We start from the raw sequence: 23,985 nt of genomic DNA, 5'->3' as shown, positions 1-23,985 counted from the left end.
GAAATTCCGGATGCGATCGGAGGGAGACGGATTAATGGAGAGATACAGTCGAAAGAAAGAAACAGGGAAAATCAAGCTGGACAAACGCGAAGCGGAATGGAGTGGGTTTTTGTTTGGCGTAGTTCCCAATCTTCTCCCCTTTTTATAGTTTCGCAACGCGAAGCACGCGATTTCCGTACACGGAACTCAATTCGCGAATATTATCTTTTTATTGCTTCCCCGGTATGAGTTTATACCGTTTTCATTAGCCATTGCTTTGCGGTAACTAATTAAACTACTCCACACGCAAACTGATTTAGAGAGCCTGTATGTAATTAAGGTGATACAGATTAGTCCGGAAATATTTTAATCTTTATGTTTTAATCAAGACTCCTAATAACTATAGATTCGCCGTAGCGCTATAATTATCACGTTTCACTAAATATGCGATGACAATACCGTCCAAAAGCAATTTGTCATTTGTCGAATCTCCAGCGAACTCCGTGAAACAATCGCACAAGAGCATCGGACAATTTGTGGGAGACTTGTACACTATTGATCGGAGCCATCGAGTCGACCAAATTACGAAGTCCGGACACGACATGGAACGCGGAGATAACCGAGAGTAACGGCAATAGTTTGGTGGTATATAGAATTGGAACTCAAAAATCGCTTATTCGTCGTTAGAATGAAGAGCGACACGGTTCTATTTGCTTTGTTGTCTAATGTCTACTAACATAAGTCTACTTTTTAACGATATTATTGTAATTAATGCGATCTTTTAAGATCGCTATTATATATTGTCTCAATGAATTACAAAGTATACTAATAATTTAAGTCAATCATAAAAAAATTTGCTAATCATTTTTAATACTTTAGTTTCATTACAATTATTTTCCAAAAGAAAAAAGTGCGCGCCGATTTTACTCGCAGAGCACCGATCTTAAAAGCAAAAATTAAACGCGCGTGACAAGAGAGAATTTAGAATTCGATACACGATGTACCTATCGTAACAAGTGATCCAAAATGACGTAACTTGCTTGTAGTTTAGATCTTGAATCACGATTCGCTTGAGAACTCGCGAAACGCACGAATAGACTCGGGACTTCCTGCTTCTGGAGCGAGTGGCTAAAGCCGAATAAAGCCGCTTGCAAGTTCGCGGGAAATCTCCCGATCTTCGCGGTGAAGTTTGGGCACTCGATCGGACAGTTTGCTCGCGGGGATTTCCTCGCCGACGGGATATATCGAGCCATCGAGCTGTATTACGGATATGCGGAAGCAGGACGAAACGGAAACCGGACGGGATCGTAACGGCACGGGACGGGACGGGACGGTACGGTACGGCTGACCGCGTTCGTAAATGCGGATCGATTGCGATGGCGGGCGATTGAGACCATAATCCGTTTAATTCCCGCACTAACGAAACGTCCTTTGTGTCGATTAACCCGCGCCAATCCGCCTGAGCCAATCGCTCCGCCGGATCGACCGCGACTATGTCGTAAGGTCGAGCGGTCGCATCGATCGGCCATAGAACGCGGTCCCGGAGAAACCGATCACGCGCGATTGTTCTCCGCCGTTACATCCCGCGACGCATCGAATATCCCAATCAGCAATCGGGCAAAGTAAATCCGATGTCACGTTCCGGATAACCGCATCAATGCCGTCGGTGACATCGACGGAGGGTTGACTGAGAGACGCGTCACAGGGGAACGAGAGGTGCGACAGTTATAATATCGTTACATAAGCTAAAACAATTCACAAATTACTCGTACCGATTGAATGATGAAATTTATGAAGAATGAATGAGAGATTAAAAAGAAAAGGGACGGGTTCGTTTACCTATTACATAGATTTATAGAGGTACAAAATTATTAATTATTATTAGATTTAATTATAAATAATTAGATTAATTAGTAGCTTTAATTATTATATATAATTATTTCATTGGATTTAAATTATTAAATTTTCATTATTAGGAATTATTATTACAAAAATTGTTAAGTTAATTACATTTTGTCAATAGAATTGAAATTTCGTATTTTATTCGCTTTAATTACGCTTGACATATTAATATAAACACCGTTAAATTGTATTTCAACATGATACCACTTCAGACTAAACCATGTAGACAGACGTTTTGTGAATTTTTTAAGATTTTTCTGAATACCTACTTTAAGGTAGAGAAAAATAGCGTTAACGTGACAGACCTACGTAATACACTGCAAAAAAACTGTATACAGACGGAGAGTGAAATCTTAAAGTAAATGTTATATTTGTCATTCCACTTTTCCTGCTTCTTTGCTACTCACGTTCGCACGTGATTTTCGACCGTATAGCGTAGACAGTATAAACTATGAGAATTCGTCATGGGAATCGACGTTTCACGTCTATTGCTATGTAGCTGGCGTATTGCACCCATGCACCATGTGCAAACGTGATGTGGTTGCATTCAGAGAATTCAGTAGATCTGAAGATAGTTATATGTTTTTGGATATAGCTTATCAACTGCGTGCGGAAAAAGAGAGAGAGAGAGAGAGAGAAAGAGAGAGAGAGAGAGAAGAAGATGGGAGGGAAGGCACATGATATTGATGGTTACACGATAAATTCTTAAAAAATTTTTGGATTGATTTATGCATTTATAAGATTGATTTTGTAATCTTTTGCCGAGAAAGAGAAAAATCAATTGCAATAGGTAGGAATCGACCGCAACGTTTGTCGCAAATTTCTGCCGCAGTCGCACAATATGCAGTTATGTTAATAAATTTATTCCTCATCCTCGGAGATAAAACAAGCGAAAAATCAACTTAATTAACGAATACGAATTTACATAAGAATTATTAATTCACTGGGATTCTCGACTGCCAGTGTCTCAACGGGGAATAAGCTTTAAGTACAGAAATGTTTCAGTACATTATAAGCTTTACGAGATAGTACCTTTCATGCTACGCGCGCTTTACAATCGTCTTATTATAACCAGACGGGCGCATATACGGCGTGCAAATTCCGCGTTTATATTGTTACGCCATATTGTGCTTCCACATCCATGCCACGAGGATCACGTAATTATGCAATAATACCGCGAGTATGGACGCGGGAATATAGTACGTCAGAAATTTCGCCGCAAATGTCGAAACGGCGAGCCACGTCGCACATTTCCACGCGTGACCACGATATTCGATAAAGGTTTATTTCGGCCCATGGAAATTGGATTTTCCAGGGTGCTGCTACGTGCGCTGCGCCGCGCGCCGCAATATATGCAAGCGTGATCCAGGGTGCAGCAACGTATCCGGAAAATATTTGATTTCTCGCGCAACACTCGTCTGTTTCGCGGAAAATTCGACGTTGCGATATATAATCGCGATGTTATCCTTCTCTCTCGTGTTTTTTGATCGCAAACGTACATTTTCACGTGTATATACGTATTTCACAATTTTCGCACAATTTTCGCAATTCACACGACCCGAGTCGCTTTCAATGCAGTAAAAACCAGTTCTTTTATGATCTTTAATTACAAATTTGGATGGCAAACGTATGTAATATATGAATAAAGAGGATTTGTTTAACATTTTGAATCTCATTTTATATTTAGATTTTATATTAATTCAGAATCCAACTCGCATTCAAACGTGTTTCAATTCGAACTTTTGTCGAAATCGTTAATTTTAATTATACATATTTATTTTATTGAACGTTATTAAGCACGATAGCTGATAGCCGGCCAGCTTTTAGTTTCGAGACAAGAGATGGTTCTGACCCTTTCAAACAGACCGCGGAGATGAATTACGTCGAAGTAAATTGATTTTGAAGCAATCTCCTGTTCTGCTTCCTGCAGGCGGAAGACGATGTCGGATTTATGAGAAAAGCCCGAAGATTCTGGACGGTTTTCAAAAGTATTATATATCCTGTCGGCTACACATATACAAACGTCCTAACTTTAACGTGAAAAGAGTCTTAACACGTGCGCGGCTTAAAAATAATAAAAAGAACCTGGTGAACTTGGATCTTTTTCTTGAGAAAAAAAATAATATACCTACATGCAGCAAAGGCCAAAGATTGGTTGAATTATAAAATATGTTCACACACGTATGTACACACATTGCGTGCCCTTTTCTCCAGTTTAATCCCAGGGCTATTCTCGCGACTATCCTTTTCTCTGTCTAGCCGAATGAAGGTATTAAAATATTCCACGAGTATTGTACGCGCGTCCCAGTTTCCGCGGCAGCTACTTGCACACTTGCAGTTTATTTTAGAACGGCTGCCGCAATATAATCTCATTATTCCGCGAATACCTGAATGAGGCGGGCGTGGAGAGAAATATACCGGTTCGCATCTCGCGCGGATCTCGCTCCGCCTCTCTTTTCCAACCTCCGCTTTCTTTCCTTATCCTAGCGGCTTCCAAGAAATCTTTCCTCGCGAACTCTGGATTTAGTTGACGAACACCGGTACACATCTCGTCCGCAAATACCTTCAGACGCCTATATCTGCTCGCTTAGATTGAGCGTGAAGGATCAGCCTCACGAATATGGCGAATATTGTGTGTACATATATCCAATGTAAAATAGCGCGAGAATAAACCATCACATAACTACAAAGTATTTTGCGAGTGGAACTTTTATTGTATTTTGGATGACGAGAATTCGATATATTGAGAGAAAGAAAGAGAGAGATCAAGTTTAAATTATTTCCATTTTAAAAAATAAAAAATCTTAAATGTATAATTAAACTTCAAAAATGTGTCATTACTGTCATTAGCTTGAAAAATTGCTGAAACTTATATTAGCCTTCAATCTCTTTTTTTTTTTTTTTTTTTTTTTTAACAAATTTTCACAGAAGATTGGCCAATTATTGCGCCAAGTACCTCGTTCGTGTTACAGACATATCTTTAAAAATTCAAGTTCTATCCGTTTATGTATGCATGTGTGCACCACTGGCTTTAAAAGTGCCGCGGCTACGACGGAATTTGCGAAATTCATCTTTAAACCTCGGACGCGTTCCTGCGCGCGGCGTTGCCCTTCTGCCAAGGAAAACACCGTCGTGTTGCGGAAGATTAATCTACGTCCGCTGCTAGGAACGACGACGTCGTCTGGGAAAAATCCGCGCACCACAGGCGCCGTAAGACTATAAGTCGATGAAGAAAATGCACTCTCTTGAATTTTCAAAGGAACGTACAAAATTCAACTCAGTTTTTTGTCGGGATAAAAGTTTAAAAAATAATTTAGTATCGCCTAGAACTTTCGCGTAATAACTAATAAAAAGTTTACCCAACACACAAGAAATTGCGGTGGAATTATGAAAAATTTGAGAATTTGTTTACATAATAGCAAATGTAAAATGTACAATAATATTTATAAATGTAGGACATTTTGTTATAATATTTTCGCATCTTGCAAGTAAAGTAGATCATTGTGACCTTTTTTCTCTGAAAAATAGATCCTCAAAATTTAATCTACACAAGCTTCCAAGACATAATTTTTCAAAATAAAATTTCTTAATTTTTATATGGTTCACTGCAGTTGCTACTTTTTTAGAAATTTGCATTATTTTTAATTTGTTCAAATAATCCCTCTCTATCTCTCTCTCCCAACTTTGTTTACTCAATTATTTCATAATATTGTATGAATGTCGAAATAATATAATATATATGTGTTATTGAATGTAATTTTTAGAAAAAACATAACTGCTCGTTCTGATAAAAAGTTTGAATAAATATGTTCCCCAATTCTTTATCTCGTATTTAATACGACATACTGACAGCAATATGGCTCTCGTAAAACGGAAATAGTATTAGGTCAGCTTAATAAAAACAAGTGTCATAAAATTCTACGTCACTTTGCGTAACCATTCCCAGTAACGATTAATGCGCTGAGAATATGGATGACTAAAAATATGCGCACACAGTCAAGGTTAAAATAACTTCTAGAATTTATCCCGGTTTAAACGGATACCGAGATGCCAGTCTCTCGAATTAATATCGGATGTACTGCTAACATCCAGCACAACTCTAAAATTATAATAATAGATAAAACAAAAAATATTACTTTAGCATGTAATTTATAACAAATTTTTATAATATAGAATGACAATGCGTAAAATTGTTAATGCCTAATAGTCATTAATAATCATGTTGATACCAATTAAAACTGTTTGAATTATAATACAAGACTTTTTAAGTTAATATCTCTTTTCTTTTAATAAACCATACTAGAAACTATTTGTAAAAATATAATCTCTATATCTATAATATTTATTTGGCTACGGCTATACAAGATTCATAGTCTGCCCTAAAATTACACGTAATATGAGAGCGAATCAATGTCTCCGTTTTATGCCAGATTCTAAATCTGAAAGAAGCATCCTTCTCTCTCTCTCTCTCGCGCGCGGTTAATAAAAGCTTTCGCGCCGCATGCGGTTACAAATTGACGACGATTAAGGCACAAAGGAAGCCCCGATCGGACGCTTCGTATTAGATGCCCAGCGATTGGATCTAAGCGGATTACACGCGCGCGCACAGGCGAATATCAACGTTCTAAATCGCGCGACTTCCGACTGCCTCCGTGCCGCATCGTCGTCGCCGCGCTTGGGGTCGGTCGCCCGATGAATGGGCCAGGATGAATGGCGATTCGTCTAAAGGACGCTTGTGAATGGCGCGTATCGGCGGTCGTAACGCGCGCGTACACGCGATCCCGCAAGCTGTGTCGAAAGCATGTCTTACGCACTAAGACAAAAGCTGCAGAGAAAAAATAAGAGTACAAAGAATGCTCAGAACTGCAACCATCTCTTGACTCACAATCAATTAAAATCATATTTTCTTTACAAAGATAGCGAGGCATTACCTATAATAGTTTCTGATTTGTAAGCGAATCCTATAACGAAATAATTAATTTATTATTCGTTCTTCTTCGACATCGTACGTTTGCATGAAAAATCAAGAAAGCTCACTATTACTTTCTTATGTAAACTGTGTTCAAAATTTCTTGTTTTTTTAGTTTCCCATGTTTTATGAAGCAAACTATTGGTAGAAACGATTAATAATTTTAGAACAATTCCAACAAAAAAAAATTAAGAAAATAAAGAAAATAAAATTAATCAGAAAATATTTATGTATTTGAAAAGCAAAAGAGAGTAAATTCTGTATAAGCAATTATTGTACAGCAACACTTTCACTCTACATAGGCAACTGGCTACGCTTTCTATTAAACTAGCTACGTTTATATATATAATATAATACTTTCAATACTTGTATATTTTGCGGATAAAAATTATTGCGGATAAAACAAGACAGTAATCGATTGCTATTGGAAAATATAATCCACAATAAATTCTCGATTTTTTTTTATAAAAACGAGTGACCTAATTGCAAAGATATTTAATATTGAAAATCGTAGGATTTTGTGAATTTTTGTGAATTGAACTTTAATAACAGGAAATTAATTTACTTTTACAAAAGGTTTTATTTTAACTTTTAATTTAATTTAACAAAGAGTTTTTCTCTGTCTCGCGAGATTTCTATTATGCACATATTCCTAATACCTTTATACACATCACAACAATTTGATATAATTGTTTCCTTTCGCTACTACGATTAACATGTAACAACAGATAAATCGAAATTACACACATTTCCGTTTTCCGATATTAATTATCTTAAAAAGACCCAGTTATTCTAGTTCAAATGGATAGCCGGAAGCGAATTGAATTTGCATACGTTCATTTGCGCGTTTTCGCTCGTGTAATCGCGCTTGCTAATCATCCGTTTTTCATGCTCGAGTATCATGAACGTGCTCGAATTTTCACAGTAGAGGAGATTGCCGTTAATAATAAGAATTAAGTTACCGAGCAGCCGGGAGGGATCGACAGAGGTGGAATTATCGCGGTAAGAACGGGATAAATAAGAAGAGCGTGTGCATCTTGTTGACTTTGACGGTGCGCAACCGCTAAACCTCTCTAACCGCATTGAGCACCGGTCACGAGAAAAGGATTAGTTTCTTCGAAGGCGTTTAACCGGCGTGATTACAAGATCGACGTAGACCGCTCTAGCACGCGATCGGGGTGGTGTGCGACACGCGCGTACGCGACAGGCGGCAAATCTACACCTGAGAAACAGAAAGATGCAAATTTGAAACCTTCTCATTTCATTATGAGACGCCTATGCGAACATTCAGCACACTTCCAGGATAGACTAAATAAAAAATTCCACGTGGATAAATTTAATCGCAGGCTATAACTTCCGTGTAAAATAAATAACGCAGAATTTTATTAGCCATATAAAATACTTTCGGATAAGATAGAATTAGTGGACATGTGATCTTCTCTGCTTTTCAAATATGAAAATGCATTTCGTTTATAAAACCCACTCGATTCTATCCTCGATTCGACCCTTGTTTCGTCAGAAGATCAAATCTCATTAAATCAAAGCGATACGAAAAGAAATCTCGACGTTTAAAATATGTGACGAGGGAAATCTCAGAAGGCCTGCGGATATTTCATCATTCGTATGACTTCTGCTTCTTGTACCGCGTGTAATGGTGCTGCCTCACTCATATCTCACCAGCTTAGCCGTTCAGTGTATATTACAGGAATCTATGATAATGTCCGGCAAAAAGTCTGACACTCCCAGGGTCAAAGATCTCAATGCTTCCATCTCTCTCGACTCGCGCTTAAGCATAAAGTTTCTCTCATGCTCTCGCGTTTATCAGGCGCGCCTCTCGCGACTTCAAGTGTACCTCGCGGTACACTTCGATAAACGACACACGCGAACGAGAAACAGGATAGATGTATACAAGTTGTCCCGTCCAGCGAATAACCAGCTGGGAATTCTTATTAAATAACTGAATATTTCTCTCGAGCTAAAATATTACCCCTTCATGTAAGCACATGTAGCGTGAGATTTAATATTTCGAATATATCGGCTTTGCGTCAAAAGAGAATTATTTTATATTCGTTATAATGTTGTAACTTTAATAAAAAAAATATTAAAACGTGAGATTATTTGATTTAAGTGCTTTACCCTTGTGCAGAAATAAGGAACGCGCAGCGGTCGTTCACTGATGCAACGTACTCCAAACGCGAGCGGAACGCAAAGGACGCCGCGTGGCAGTCTCGGCACTCACGCGCATGTTACGCGGTCTAAAAAAAAAAGTGTCTCTGCTCTCTGTAGCACGTTTTTACCCTGTTTTTTTTTACCGTACATCGTCCATTCTCGTAGGCCGGATGCACGACGTTCGAAGTCGTAAAATACCACCATCGCGCATGCGAGAGAACCGGTTGCTCTCGCGTATCGGGAAACAAATATTTTTCGCTACCTATCCAGCGGCTTTAAATACATTTCGTCCGACGTACGTTTCTCTCGCGCCAATTTCCTGCTCTATATGTCGCTCCTACATACCGGCGCGCTTCGCAATGCGTAAACAAATATAATAGCGAATTTTGCTGGATGCACTTAGCACACTCCGTGCAAACACTCGGAAAACTGTTATGTTAAAAGTTTACTTACAATTAGATACAAAATCATAATTTAATAACTTATGCTAAACTCTCACAATATATAAACTAACTAGTGCAACGGTTTGAATATCTACTATGCATTATATATTTACGTAAATTCTATACGTATGACGACCTATATCCGGCATCTTATTTTGTTACAAGATCTCGCTGTTAAAAACCACTTCAAGTGGCTCCATAATAATACTCAATGCAATACATTTTAATTCAATATTTTGAAATTTATCATTAATTCGCGAGTCGAGGATGTTCATGTTTGTAGCTCATGTAGGACATGCGCAACAGATTCAGTTCCGACACAAGAAAATTCCCCCGTCGACTACCATCTCCATCGCGTTATGAAATCCAAGCACGTCGTTGCCGATAAATCAACGCAACAGTCGGGCGATCTCGCGGGCAATTCTCGATCACCGGCCGGCCGACCGATCAATCACGCGCTTTCAATCCTCGACACGTGCGCGATCCGGTGAACGTCCCAGCGTACGAACGAACGAATGAACATCAGCGTGGTATCGCGAATCAGCACCAGGTGGGCAGCTCACGCTAATTCACCAGTTAGCCCCATGCAACCGGCATTCGACGCTGATTTGCATCTGCCTACCCATGCTCGCACTCTGAACCGGTCGTACCCCCGCCCGCCGTAATTTTAAGAGATTCGAACATGAGAAGTAAAACCGATGGGCAGACAAATAATTATAAGTTATCGTACGTTTTGAACACGTCCTCCTTTTCTGATGTCTGTTCAAACTCATCCGAGTTTGGGAAATTTACCCAAAAGTTTACTTTATTTTCTCGTACAATACACAATTGAAAGTAATGAAATGTGTTTTCATTTCCATTAAAACTTCAAAACTCCAAGGTATAACTTTATTGTATTGTCTCGTTGTATTGTAGTTCGTTTAAAGTTTAAATAACACAGAAGGCGTAATATGTATAATATATATGTATATTAACCGTGAAAAGTAATTTAATTAATTGATAATTTAAACAATGTGGTAAATATGTAACATATTCATCGTATACTGCATACATTTATAATTTGTGAAATACGTAAGAATTCTTATTGTTTTTATTATTTCTTGGCATTGTCTGGCTCTCTTCATTTCTGAGTTTCTATTCATTCTGTTTTTTTCTAAAAGATAGTCATAAGGCTTTTTTCTCTCAATTTCTGGAACAAGTGTTCTAAAGTTTGCCTCATCCTAGTCACACAGTGTCGACTCTCACCTCTCTTGGCCTCCAGTCGAGACTATAACATATTGCCCGGGGAATTAATTGAACGGCTGCGAGACGCGCTGACCGTATGGGATATAATGGATGGATAGTCGCGGCTAGATAATAGATGGATGGATACGCCAGTGGATGATAATGAGTCGTGTCAAGTGCGAGACGAGACGAGACGAGACGATCGTTGAAGTAATCCAAGTGCCTGCGATATGTATACGCGACACGGGGTCGAAGGCTCCTTGTCCGTGACGTCACGATACTCATTTGTCGTCTCGCTTAATATCAGACTTACGTCTATACAGATTATTACATGAATTATCCCAAGCTGGTGAACTACTTTTTGTCTGCAAATTCTTTGACGAACATGAAAGCAACTCGTTTTTAGTGAAAATACCGAAGGAGAATCTTTTGTCTGAACTAGCTAATTTCCAACAATAAGTAACTTTAATCAGCATTAGCTATCACTTAATTTACAATATTTTTAAAGTAAAATTTACTTAAAAATAAATTAAGGCTATAATTTTATTAAAGAATAAAATCTCAACAGCTCTAAAACTTTATGTCCGAAAAATTCTTTATTTTTAATTTATCGAAAATATCGTTTAATATCTCTTTGCGATTGATTATGTTAAAAATAAAATTGCATATGTAATAGATTAAATGCAAACTATTTCGCTTGAATACTATATTGCTTGGAAACCATTACGAATTGCAATTGGCCGCCAGTGGCCGCGAGAGTAATCCAGCTAGTCGATCCTTTGATCCTCGTTTTCAAGGTATTCCATGGTCTTGCTCCTATCTTCATTCTCGAGGGATGCAAGATTATCTCAAGGGAGATGCGAGAACAATGAATAGGTACTTTTGAACTTCAATAAAGAGATAAGTCTCTCATAAATGTAGACATAAATATCATCAATGCAATTTGATTCATATTAAGCTCGCAATAATAATAATCTTGATCATTCATAAATAGTACGATATTATTCATCAACTGTATGTGAGATCTTAATGTGGTTTTAGTATATGGCATACCACGATTACTGTAATAACAGGAGGTTCGCCATTTCGATAACCTCCGCACAAGGATCAATTCCGACAATTGCCCGACCGAATTCTATTCTGTACGCAATTTAAAGAACGCTTTGCTAACGATGCGTTTCCTCGTTCGCCAACGTCTGCGCCCAAGGGAATTAACTACCGCGGGTTAACCCGCGTCGCCATAAATTGATTAAGCTACTGAAAGCGGCGTAATTTGTCTTCCACTTCGTTTTGTTGCAGATCAGTGCGGAAAATGTCGCGCCAGCACGAAGAGGCTAAATCTCAACAAGTACTGCAAAAGAGACTATGGTAAGTGTTTCCGAATCAAACAACGTGGACAAAAAACGATGTATTAATCACACTCGTCCCTCTGGATATAATGGAACCCAAATAGAAACCCAAACAACGTACGGCAAATCTCACCACAAGATTCTATAATTAACTCGTCCTTATATATACTGGCTATTACAATTCTAAAAATAAAATGACTTAAATAAAGAGGTATACCTATCACAATTTCTTTCACATTTAGAACTATCGAGCAATATCTCTATATTATGATGAATTTTTTGGGTAATAAAAGCCACTCTTTTTCTCACAATTCTTTACTCATTAAATTAAACATTTTGAGAATATCGAGAAAAATATTTTTAAATTCTCATTAAGGATTCGAATTATCAAAAGCATTTAAGTAGAATAAAGAATTAGTGTTATATCCAAATATAATATTACACAATCCCGTAATTTTTTTCATAGAATATCACATAGACAATACGAAATTCCTGATGATCCAATATCATTATATACAGGCAAGTTAAACGACAGCGCTCGAAAACGGTGATAAGTATAGTAATGTAGACAGTCGTCAATTCCCGGCTGGTCGATGTGGAAAAACATTGCGTGGCACAAAGCCACCGGAATTGTTTCGGCTTTTATCGGGGATAGATGTGTGCCCGCCCCAGTAATGTGTGGAGGGCGCATGTGAAACAACGATTTATGCCAGAGTGCCCGTTCTCTCTCTCTCTCGAAAGTCCTCGAAAAAGTCGAACATAAACGTACGCACAGGGGGAGGGACATGAAGAGAGAGAAACAGGGAGACAGTAAGAGAAGAGGCAGTAACGGATTTCGTTTTAGAAAGCCCTGCATTTATTACATAAAAAGAGTAACAAAAGAGGTTTGAGATAAATTATATTAAACGAAGTGGGGATATTTATTAAATAGAAAGTAGTAAAAAATAATACTTTCGTGAAGAATCTTCCTTATTCTAATTTTCTAAATTTCGCGATAATTGCGCTAATTATATAGTGCTTCATGTTCTGCAACCATTTTTCTGTGTAATAAAGTAAAACATCAATAATACCATCTCAAATGTCGTTGTTTCTTTATTGAAAACGTCAAAACTATTTTTTTATTTACCGGTTTGTAATACATGGGGCTCGGAGTTTGCTAAACCCATCATTGAGGAAAACGAGAAAGAAAGGATAGGGTTGTTTGCGTACAGCCGTGATTGCTCTCTCTCTCTCTCTCTCTCCTCTCGCGGTGGCGTGTATAGCGCTCAAAAATGAAAGACTCACGTTTTAACGGTGCCGTGGCTTTCAATAATAGAATGGTATGCCTTTGAGCTGTGGTCCGGCCGCGGGTTTGGCCGAGCAGAGCAGCTTCGCTGCTCCCTGCTCCCTCTCCTGTCCGCTCGTTTGATTCAGCGCAGATAAATCTTCAACAGGTCTGCACTTAGCTGTCTCTGACTTAGAATAGCGGCTGAAACGACCGCGCATCCCATAGCCGCGTCGCGAAAACGAAACCGATCGGGAACGACGACACCTCGAGCACGTGCCTCCGCGTGTTTTTCGCTAAGAGCGAAGAATACACAAAGGGATGTCGTAGGAAAGCGTTGACAATGGTTTTGATATTATAATGCGTCAAAGATAAAACAGCGAAACAAAGTAACTTCGCGTGATTCCTTGATAAAAATCCAAGCATAGAAAAAATGAAGAAAAGAAAGAGAGAAAGAGACATTCCAATACTTTAAAAAAGTAAAAAAATCTTTCTTCTTTAAAAATATTATATATTAAAACATTTTTAAGAGGTTTTATTTTAACTTTAACTTTATAACCATTGGAAACCTTAATAAAAATGAACACTTTTAGAATAGAGGTAGAAATATTGCTCGTATTAGAATAAAAACAAAATTGCAAATATATATAATTTTCCATATAAATGTTTAGTAATTTTATATTTTACATTCTGTTTTTCATCAATTAATTGTAACCAAAGGTCAATTTAAAGTATTAAGGCTGTAATAATTCAACTATGCCAATTTTAGAATTCGTGAAATTGCTACGAAATTATCAGAGAAAATACACATTTCCGTTTCGAAGATACATCTTGCTATCCTTCCTCGCGAGGAATGTAAAATCCCCAGACTACACGACGTCAAGAATAACGCGGCACCATGATTCGAATAGCAAACTCCGGGCACGACGGCGTATATAAACTCGTAACGCCGACGTCGAGTAATGAATGGTTCGATCGAAGGCAGCTCAGCGCTGAATCGTTTTGCAGGGGCATGACCCTAGTCCTTGGCGAAAGGCTAATAGTATCCCTGTCCTGAGGACGACAGGATCGATGGTACGATCGTAACAGGAGAGAATGAAAAGAAAAGAGCTGTGCCACAGCCCCCCATTCGATTCTATGGGCTGGATATAGGTTGAAAGGACCCAGACATCCTTTGAACGAAAGGAACACATGTGTCCATGTTAATAAAGACGATTACGTCCGATACGCATTCCAATTAACAACGCAAAACGTCAATTTTATAATTGCATTTACTCAAAGTTTTACTAAAGGAAACGTTTCGATAAAAAGCTTCTTAATAAAATTCTATTCTAAAGACAGTGTACCGAAAAATTTGTTTTATTTCATCTTACAGAATACTCAGAGGAAAGAGAGGTAACCATAACTCCAGCTATTGTCGAACGAAGTTATAGTTACTTTGATATTCTTATAAGATACAATAAAAACTTGAAATACGTTCTTCTCAAAATGGAATTCAAACTTATACATATATGTCCCTGCTCCAGATACCTCAATTATATAATATAACTTGATAATATTCCATGTGTGTGCTTGAAACGCATTGTTCAATATGTTCTTTTTCACCGCAGCTATTCTGGGCAGAATAACGGACAGACACAAGAAAAGCGACGGCTCCCAGGCCGGCACGAGCGTATCAGGCACATCCTGGATCCGATTCACTCTAAACGTCGACTTCGTTTACAAGAAAAATCCTAACTCGAGGCTTCGCCGTGGCGACGTATCTCTTTACGTTCACTCAGCTGATCTAGCTTGCAGATGCCCCAAAATTAAACCTAACAAGTAAGTATTTTATCGTTTCGTCGAAGAATTGAATGTTTAATTTTGAACAATCAAGATTATTTCATTTTTAGTGTCAATGTTTATATTATCGAGCTGTATAAATTTATTAACTCAATATTCTACATCTTTAAAAAAGGACAGAAAAGTCTACTATTATACATTTATATGAGCCAATTTACTGATTTTAAGCGAATTTTTTCAGATGTAAAATTCTTTTAAAAAATAAAACTAGAACAAAACAGATTTTTATAAAATTCTAAGTTCTTATATAAATCTAAAGTTGTTCCTTGTGAATCGCAAGTCGAGTCGCAAGTACCATTATTTGATTATTATCCATTAATCTCGTCACTGCTTGGACAATACACATTCAAAAAGGCATTAATAGAGACACGTGAAGCTCTTAATTTGTTTATATCCTTTAAATATTTCGTAGCCAACTTTGATTTTCTACTTGTTCTCATTTCGAGATCAATCTAAGCGGTCAAGGTTTCCAATAGCGCAACTCTGATAATATGGAGACGGGCACGGCTGCAACGACCGTGAACTGCCTGTCAGAAATTGCGGAGTGGCCGGCAACAGCTGACAGCTGGACAACGATCGCGATTATACTCACGCGGCTCTGTTATGTTCGCAGATCGTACTTGATCCTTGGCCAAGAGAGTGACGGCAGTGGCCAAGGTGGGCTCACGGTGACACAGAGGTCGATCGTCATCGAGTGGCGCGACGAATGGCACCGTCGAATGCGCCGTTTCCAACGAAGGGCGAGATCGTGCCATTGAGATGCTCGTACGTCGCGGAAAGAGAGGAAGAGATAGAAAGCAAGATGGAGAGAGAGAGAGAGAAAGAGAACGAGAATGAGTGAAAGAACGAGAGAGAAAGAATGAGAGAGAAAGAGGGTGTGTACGTATATGTGTATGTTTGTGTGTATGTGAGACTGAGAGAGAGAGAGAGAAGAAGAAGAAAAAGGAAGAGAGTAAGTGAGTGAGAGAAAGAGAGAGAAAGGAGAAAGAAAGAAAGAGAGAGAGAGAGAGAAACAGAGAGGAAAAGAGAGAAGTCAATCCCCTCCCAATCGTGTTCGTAGGAACCTGCATATCTTGATTTCCCGACCGCGAATACCGGTATCGGGGTGCCGATTTTATTTTGCGCGCGATACTTGTCGACGATCCTACGTCGAAAGCAAGATACGAGAAAGGAGAACGAAAGGGGAAGCAGCGATTTTTCCAAGACGAGCGCGTCCGCCCCGCGAAATGACGCGAGCAATGCACGTTTGCAGAAAGGTTGCATGGTCGAAGGCGACTATATCGTCGTGAGATAACGTCCCGAAGGGATCCACAGGCGCGATCGATCGTTCAAGATACACGCTATTGAATAAGCACTAAAATATCAAACGATTTGTATTGTCAATCGATTGCATTTGTAAATTTCTTTCCATTTTTCGTTTCGATCCGAAGAACTCTTAAACTTTGCCCTGGCTTTCGCCAAACACGTGTTTCTTTTGAATGAAACTAGTCACAGTTTTTTATTCTGACACGGTAATTCGCTGTTCGGACGAATAGCGTCTGAGGTATACCTAACGTCTCTGTAGAGCAGGCGCATTCCTCGATGTCGATTCCACTCCTGACATTTGTTGCGCGACATTTCTCCGTGACAAGCGATTTATTGAACGGCATGAATCTTTGAGGGCTCGCCGTCGTACCCGTTCGCACCCGATAAATCGCGTGTCCGTGAGAAATGTCGTAAGATAAATGTCGGGTCGAATTTACGCGACAGATTCAATTACTCTGGAATACCGCAAATCGTCGCCGGTATGGTGTTCCTGGCGGTACAGCCGTTACTCAATGACGAATAATCGCCCGAATATGTCGTCGTTTCTGCACCATTAATACTACATCCAAACCAGATTCGAACGAAAGATATTCATTTCCGTATCATGATGTTCGTAGCGCGCCGTCACTGTCGCGATCAATAGAAATTGATGGTTTTAATTAAGTTTGCGTGCAACAATATTCAACAGGATCGCGAGAGAACGTGATATTAATATCGCTATAACATATATAAAATAATCGAGCTCTTTCAAAACGCTTCTCCGACGCTTCGATGGTAATTCATATTCATCAACATCAATTTGCTATATACAAAACATGGACGTGTATAGATTGTGCGCGATGTGATGCGAGCGTGATATGTACGAACAGGGAGCGTTAATGCATCTATATTATAGAAGGCACTGTCATTAAAGCTTAATAGATTCGGCAAAGCGAAATCAATTTCAAAAATCGAACGATATCGCTGACGCACGATGTCTTTAATCTTGTTCATCCTCTTTCATTTTATGAGCAGAAATTGTAGGGATGATTGAAAGAGAGGGACACACAAGCAGAACTTCCGTTTGAAGAAAAATTCGATTCGTGCTTTTGTTTCTTTATGGGTTAATAATTTTGCTACGTTAGTAGAAATGTATCTAATTATGAAGTATTCTGTAAGACAAAATGAAAATCATAATATCTCGAAACAAGATCTTTACTTATGTGACTCTTCTCTACATCCGTTTCAATTTTGCTGTCCTAAGTTTCATTTCATTTCTTCGAAATCGAATCGTAAATATACTGATTAGCTTTCATAACTTATAATTTATTTTGTTTAATCTCTTTCTTCAAAAATTATTCCGTGTTTTAAATACCTATTGTAAAGAACAATCACTAATAAAATTGCGCTATGTATGACGGCAAATTATGCATCGTGGCGATCTTTCGACGTCGCGGAATAGTAATGGCGAGGTGAAGGTACGTGTGATAATATGTATGCCTCGACTTTATTCCTGAGAAAACCGCGGCACACCTGCTACGGAAGCATGATTCAACCGCGTCCAGCATTGGAGGGCTCGTATCGCCGTCGGTACTAAAAGGCCGGTCTCGGGTAGACAAGCGCAAAATGCGTATGTACATGTACCACGTCTAGCCATTTCAAATCTGATTTATTCGCGGCCGCCTTGTGTCTTGCACTCGGAGAAAGTGGGCGTGAGAGGGAAACAGCGCGAGAATCCAATGAAACCACGAGAGAGGCAAAAGGAGAAATGAAAAACGGACGCGAAGCAAGTAGATAAGCAGAAGATACGTTCGCGGACATAAAATATATTTAACCGTTATATATTATCATTAAGGGTATATCACACATCGGAATCTGAGAAGCTTTATCGTTTTGATCGTCTTGCTAGAAAGTTAATGTGACTCTCGGTCATCCGTTAAACATCACCAGACTACAGAATAGTGAATCACGCTTTACTTCTCTTTGGTTGTTTTGAAGATTTTTCTTGAGCAAAAATATGCCAAAAGAAATTATTATTGAAAATGGTTATTTGTTGTAAATTTCCAATATACTATTAAATATCTTGACAACCAATCCTCAAATTATAAATTTATAGAAATCCACTTTAAATTAAAAAAAAAATTCTACTATCTCTTCATATCTTACGCCTAGTTTTTGAGAAACTTTTAATTGTCAATTATTTATGACTTAAAGATTATTCGTTTCTCGATATTTTCTCAAAGGAAATCAACTATAGATTTTTTAAAGAATCTGTGAATGCAAATCGTGATGCAAATTGTACGAGCTGTATACTTTTTATAGCATCAATCTCTCTCAACAGCGTTCTCTCGCCATAAAGATAATGATCGCGTTTTAGTATTACTGTAGAGTAAACGTTTGCTCAGACACCTAGAAGATCTTTAGACACATAAAATCCCCTCTATTGTTTCGTTTGACTCTTTTACCAAGCCTCTGCACGCATTGTCTAAGATTTGTACATATATCAAAACGCGAAAGCGTGAATATCCACTCTGCTTCTGCAAGTTCGATTTATCAATGACATTTGAAATGTTCAAATATGTTGATTTGTTTGAATTGGATGACCATGTTGAAGCATATCGCGCATATCTTGTACTAAGGAGACGTCGGTACGTAAGATAAATCGACCCGGACGCATTCGGTTCTACGGACAGCTATTAGGAATTCGTGGCGTACGGATTTAAGTCGTCGTCGAGCATCCGTTTTGCTCTGCTTAAACGCTTCTTCCAGCGCGAGCAAGATGCGCTCATCTAAAATTGGAACGTATGGCATTCGCGCCGAGAAACGGATACGCATGTCGTGTTTAATCGAAAGTGATGTGTACAGGGCCACGCGTTTCGCAAATCGACTGAGCAGGCGTGACCGAACAGCGAGTGTCTGTGTTAAATAATCTATTCGACGAGAGATAGATAAATGTCTTCTTCGACTCTTGTCTTAAAGTTCTACTGAGGTAGAAGCAAATTAAGATGCTAAAGAATTGCATTGTGCGTTGTTTTTTTTTTTTTGCAACACGGCGGACCACTCGATCGTAAATGGCACAAAACTCGTCCCCGGGCTTCCCCTCCCTCTCTCACGACTTCTGTTTTAATTTATTTATTCTTCGCTCGCTCGATCATCGCGCGTCGTACCGTACTCATATAGAAATATCACACGCGTTCGTTGAATGTAGATTTTCTTGTACATTTTCTATATAAATTATTAAGATCTTTTTCTAGCTGGTATATTATATTACGTAGTGGAGAAAGAGGAGAGAAACACAGTAGAGAGGCTAAGCACACTGACACGTGTCGCGACGTGAGTCGCGGGTTTATCGATCAATGGTGACACTCTCCCGGATCGTTTTGCGTCACGGATTTTCCAGGCGGCGACGACGACGGCGGTGTCGTTCGGTTAAATCGTCGGTCGTGAAAATCGCTGATCTTTATAGCATAATATATAATATATATATATAAATATATATATTTCTTCGATGTAAGTACGATTTAAGGCAGTACGGCATGAAATATCGATAAAGAGATCATTTAGCGTACAATAAAGATCAGTGGGGATTGTTTGAGAATTATCACGTGTTACTCGACATAATCGATGACCCAGCTGCGATTAAGGAACCCACCTGTTACGTCCCACCTGATCCTTTCCGAATTCCCGATATCAAAGCACCAGCACGCGAGAAGACTATTCTTTCAGAGTTAAGTCGTTCTCGCGACAGTACGATAAAAGGATACGCAAATATCAAACGGCACAAGCGCATTATTTATATAGAGGTAATAAAATAATATGTAGAAACGTTTATATATTTGTAACCACGTGCTTTGTGGTTCGATAAAAAAAAATTTTTTGAGACTAACTTTGATCCTCCGAAGGGAACGGGGGCGTAATTTAACGCTACTCAATTTTATGACGTCGTTGCGATAAAATCTCGTTCCTCCGTCTACGCTACAAAGTGTATCGAATTATAATAACCAAGATGCGAACTATCACACACGATATGTCGCGCCACGATATCGTAATAGTTACAACGCTGCGATATTATTTTAAAAAAATGATACGACGTGACAGAAAATTGTATATCGATATCGCTACAAAATCGCGTAGTGTAAACATATGCTGTTACACGCGATCGCGATAAGAAAGGCCATCCTTTATGCATCGCGTTTCGAGCCAAGTTCCTAAATTGCGCCGAATACGTTCTCCTCCTAATATGTTTTCCTTATACGATCGATGTAAGCCTTCTTCCTTCTAGCACGACGAATGAAGAACAATGCAAGAAAATCAGAACGAGGAGGAAATGCAAAGTGCACGTGTTCGCGTTCGAGGAGGAACAATCATCGACGCTCGTATCGAATTAGCGCGACGATAGTATTAACATTAATTCGTTTAGATGCTAATTGCTATGCATGAAGTGCATATTATCTTTGAATCTCCGTGTGATTAATGAAACTCTAACTCTTATATCCACATCGACATAACACAAGTCACGATAAATTTTTCCTTTTCAACCGTTAATAATTAAAAATTATTCGTGCATTTGTATATTTAAAAAAAATTATTCCTTTTCAATCGTCAGTAATTTAAAATTATTCATGTATTTATATATTATAAGAAAAAAACATTTTAAACAATGTACAATAAGTTAATCTGTTAATTAAAGACATTTATAATCGCAAGAAAAAAATAAGCGGAATATCTGAAATGCAATATATTTATAGAGCGATTTTCGACTTCACAAAGAAAAAAAAACGTTTTGTCATATTAAAAAATCATATCAAAAATATTAAAAAATTATTTGGATGTACGTTTTTCTTGATGTCGACAGATGTCTAACTACACGTTGAATATTAAATCAGATTTGAACTATAGCCGCGCTAATCACGTGCGAGCGTTTCTTTTCCGGAAGAGAATCCCGTGGGAAACAGATCAGATGTGATCGCCCTTGTTCTTGAACGAGGAGAAAACAGTCGTACGCTCTTTCGTGTGTGCCGTAGTTGACAATGTATGTATGTACTTACGATTTTAACGATGGTTGAACGTGATGTCGGTGGAAACGATTCTGACGGGCGATCGATAACATCACAGATGAACGACGGATGTTCACGTCGTTGCGTCCGCGAGCCAATAATACTACGTACTACGGAGACGATCGATCTCGATCCTCGATCGATCTTCACGTTGCAAAACGATGAGCCCTGAAATCAAAGATCGCGGCGATTGAACTTTCGCATTCCGAGTTTCGCACCGAGGTTCTTACAATGTAGACTCTTGCAATTATTATTTCAAATTGAATTGAGCTATAATTAAACATCTCAATTGTAAAACAATTACATAATTTTGATAAAAACTCCAGAATTATGTTAAATTTTATTATTTTCTAATAACAAGAAACGGAAATAATAAAAATTGTTTCTTATTTTTTATATAATATGTAATTTTTTAATATATCTAATAATTTTTATTGATGAAACTTTCACATAACAATTTTTTTTTTAATTTTTAACATGATACAATAAAAACATAATTCGGTGATTCTGAATTTTTGTGAAATTATATGTATAATATATATTTCACAAAAATTTATAATTATTGGATTGTTGATTTTTTTTCGTAAAAAATAAGGAAAAGAGGAGTCAGAAAATGAGTATCAAATTTTAATCTTTCCACAAATATATGTATCACACGTAAAATGTCACTTTTCGAGTCACTAGTGAATATTTGCATTCTCGAGTTTTTTTAATGATTTCTTTTATTTGGATTTTCGCAATCTACAGAAAAATTAAATTGGAATTTACATATAATTTTTCTCTAAATTGAATGTATTTATACTAATCGATCTAGCACCTTTATTTAACTTGAAATGAGATCTGTCGTCTCCATTACCTACACTATAATTACATGTATAAAATGTACCAACTTAAGATAGCTTTAGTAGATTAAGATTAAAAGACTATATCATCTATTCGCGAATAATACGTACAGTCGGGGATTAAAGAGGCCTTTTTCGCGTGCGATCGAAACCAATAGATCGGACATGCAGACCGCGCATGAATAAAATCATTTATTATCGCATCCGTAAGGGAAGAGAATCAATTTTCAGCTTATCGTTGAAGGAATTAAAGGAAAAGCAAAACGAACTCGAGAAGAATTCAGAGTCAATAAACTCGCCACTCGAATTCCATCGCGTACCCGAAGGGCACTTTCAAGTGTGAAGGCACTTCGATCGAATATTCAATCTCTCGAGGATTGAATATTCAATCTTGCTGAATGTTTCTCGACAAGTTAAGCATATATCTCGAATACATTCATCTCGACATATAATTTAGATTTTTAACAACTCTCCTTAACGTTACGTACAAACTGTCTCAAGTACTGAAATTTACTTATAAGCCAATTAAAACATTTAATACAAATTTTGTTATTAATTTTAATATATTCTAAATTATTAAATCTATATGAGACTATCTTCACATACAAATTAAATGTTAGAATAAATAAACTTTAATTTGAACTTGAATTAGCATATCGAAAAATAAAATATACTTAAGGCATTTTTATATTATCGAGTAAGGCATTTTCAAATTTTTACAAAATTTTCGTACATATATACATATTTTACAATGTAAAATAATTTTCCAAGATAAAATAATCATATATATATATTTAAGAATTTTTCAATTAATAAAATTATTTAATTTTATTAATATTCTCGAATTTAAAGACTCTTCGATAATAATCTGCAGCTATTTTATGGATAGAGAGTCTCTATCTGTAAAGAACGCAATGTAATTTTCTCTTCAATATTTCTTAACTTATTATATTGCGCACGTGTGATAGATCGCCAACAATAATTACATTGCGACCAATAATAGAAGAAGAGAGAGAGAGAAAAATCGATGTTATTGCAACACACGCTCGATTTCACATGGATTAGCCAATTAGTTCTCGGTGACTTTAATCCCTGACTGTCGCGTACAGATATGACATGATATAACGTTAACGGGCAACTTATCCACGCCCCTGTACGTAATTCGATGTAACAAAATAACTCTATCACGGCTAAAAAAAAGTGTATTACACACGAATTTCTCCCAGGCCGAGAATTGTCGCCGAGGAGGAATGCGACTTTTATTCGGAATTTACGAACGGCAAGTACATATATCGTAGAGTTGTGTACGCGATGTTACGCAGTAAGAGTATGCTATTTATACCTCCGCATTAATCGATTGCTACTGTACCGATTATCACTTAGACTCGATTAAATTATTAAGTGTACCGTCGTGTATTGTGGTGTAATAAATGTGATTAGTCGTACGAGAAATAAATGCAATCCCGTATATAAGAACTGCCGCGCCTATCCTCTCGACCGCCCAGCCAGAAATAATCTGTCGAATCGATGTCGATTTGACATCAATGTGTCGATAAATGATCCTACTATCGAATACTGATTGATATTTTTGTTATTTTTTTATCTTGTCATAATTGTTTTTATGTTAATTGAGCAATTTGCGAATATTTCTATTGTGATTT

The 23,985-nt window shown here is 37.8% G+C and overlaps 2 protein-coding genes across 6 annotated transcripts in view; one reads left to right on the top strand and one right to left on the bottom strand.

The window, feature by feature from the left end:
- LOC139812141 (uncharacterized) overlaps nucleotides 1-21,611 on the bottom strand; it is a 203,423-nt gene extending 181,812 nt beyond the window's left edge. For 3 of the 5 annotated variants that reach the window (XR_011731813.1, XM_071776764.1, XM_071776765.1), the window contains exon 1: nucleotides 21,474-21,611. Coding sequence is in view for 1 of the 5 variants with exons in the window: in XM_071776763.1 (XP_071632864.1) it covers nucleotides 21,474-21,535 (62 nt within the window). In the remaining 4 variants the exon portion in view is untranslated. The remainder of the gene's footprint in view (nucleotides 1-21,473) is intronic. The other 2 variants (XM_071776763.1, XM_071776767.1) reach the window with 2 other exon arrangements.
- LOC139812140 (netrin-1) overlaps nucleotides 1-23,780 on the top strand; it is a 198,669-nt gene extending 174,889 nt beyond the window's left edge. The window contains exons 5-7 of the mRNA XM_071776762.1: nucleotides 11,986-12,054; nucleotides 14,910-15,120; nucleotides 15,755-23,780. Coding sequence (XP_071632863.1) covers nucleotides 11,986-12,054; nucleotides 14,910-15,120; nucleotides 15,755-15,899 — 425 coding nt within the window. The 3' untranslated portion in view covers nucleotides 15,900-23,780. The remainder of the gene's footprint in view (nucleotides 1-11,985; nucleotides 12,055-14,909; nucleotides 15,121-15,754) is intronic.
- Nucleotides 23,781-23,985: the final 205 nt, after the last annotated feature.

The sequence above is a fragment of the Temnothorax longispinosus genome, chromosome 4, assembly GCF_030848805.1.
Source record: "Temnothorax longispinosus isolate EJ_2023e chromosome 4, Tlon_JGU_v1, whole genome shotgun sequence".
NCBI lineage: Eukaryota > Metazoa > Arthropoda > Insecta > Hymenoptera > Formicidae > Temnothorax > Temnothorax longispinosus.
Note: the sequence above shows the minus strand (reverse complement) of the source record. Positions and strands in the feature narration are given on the sequence as shown.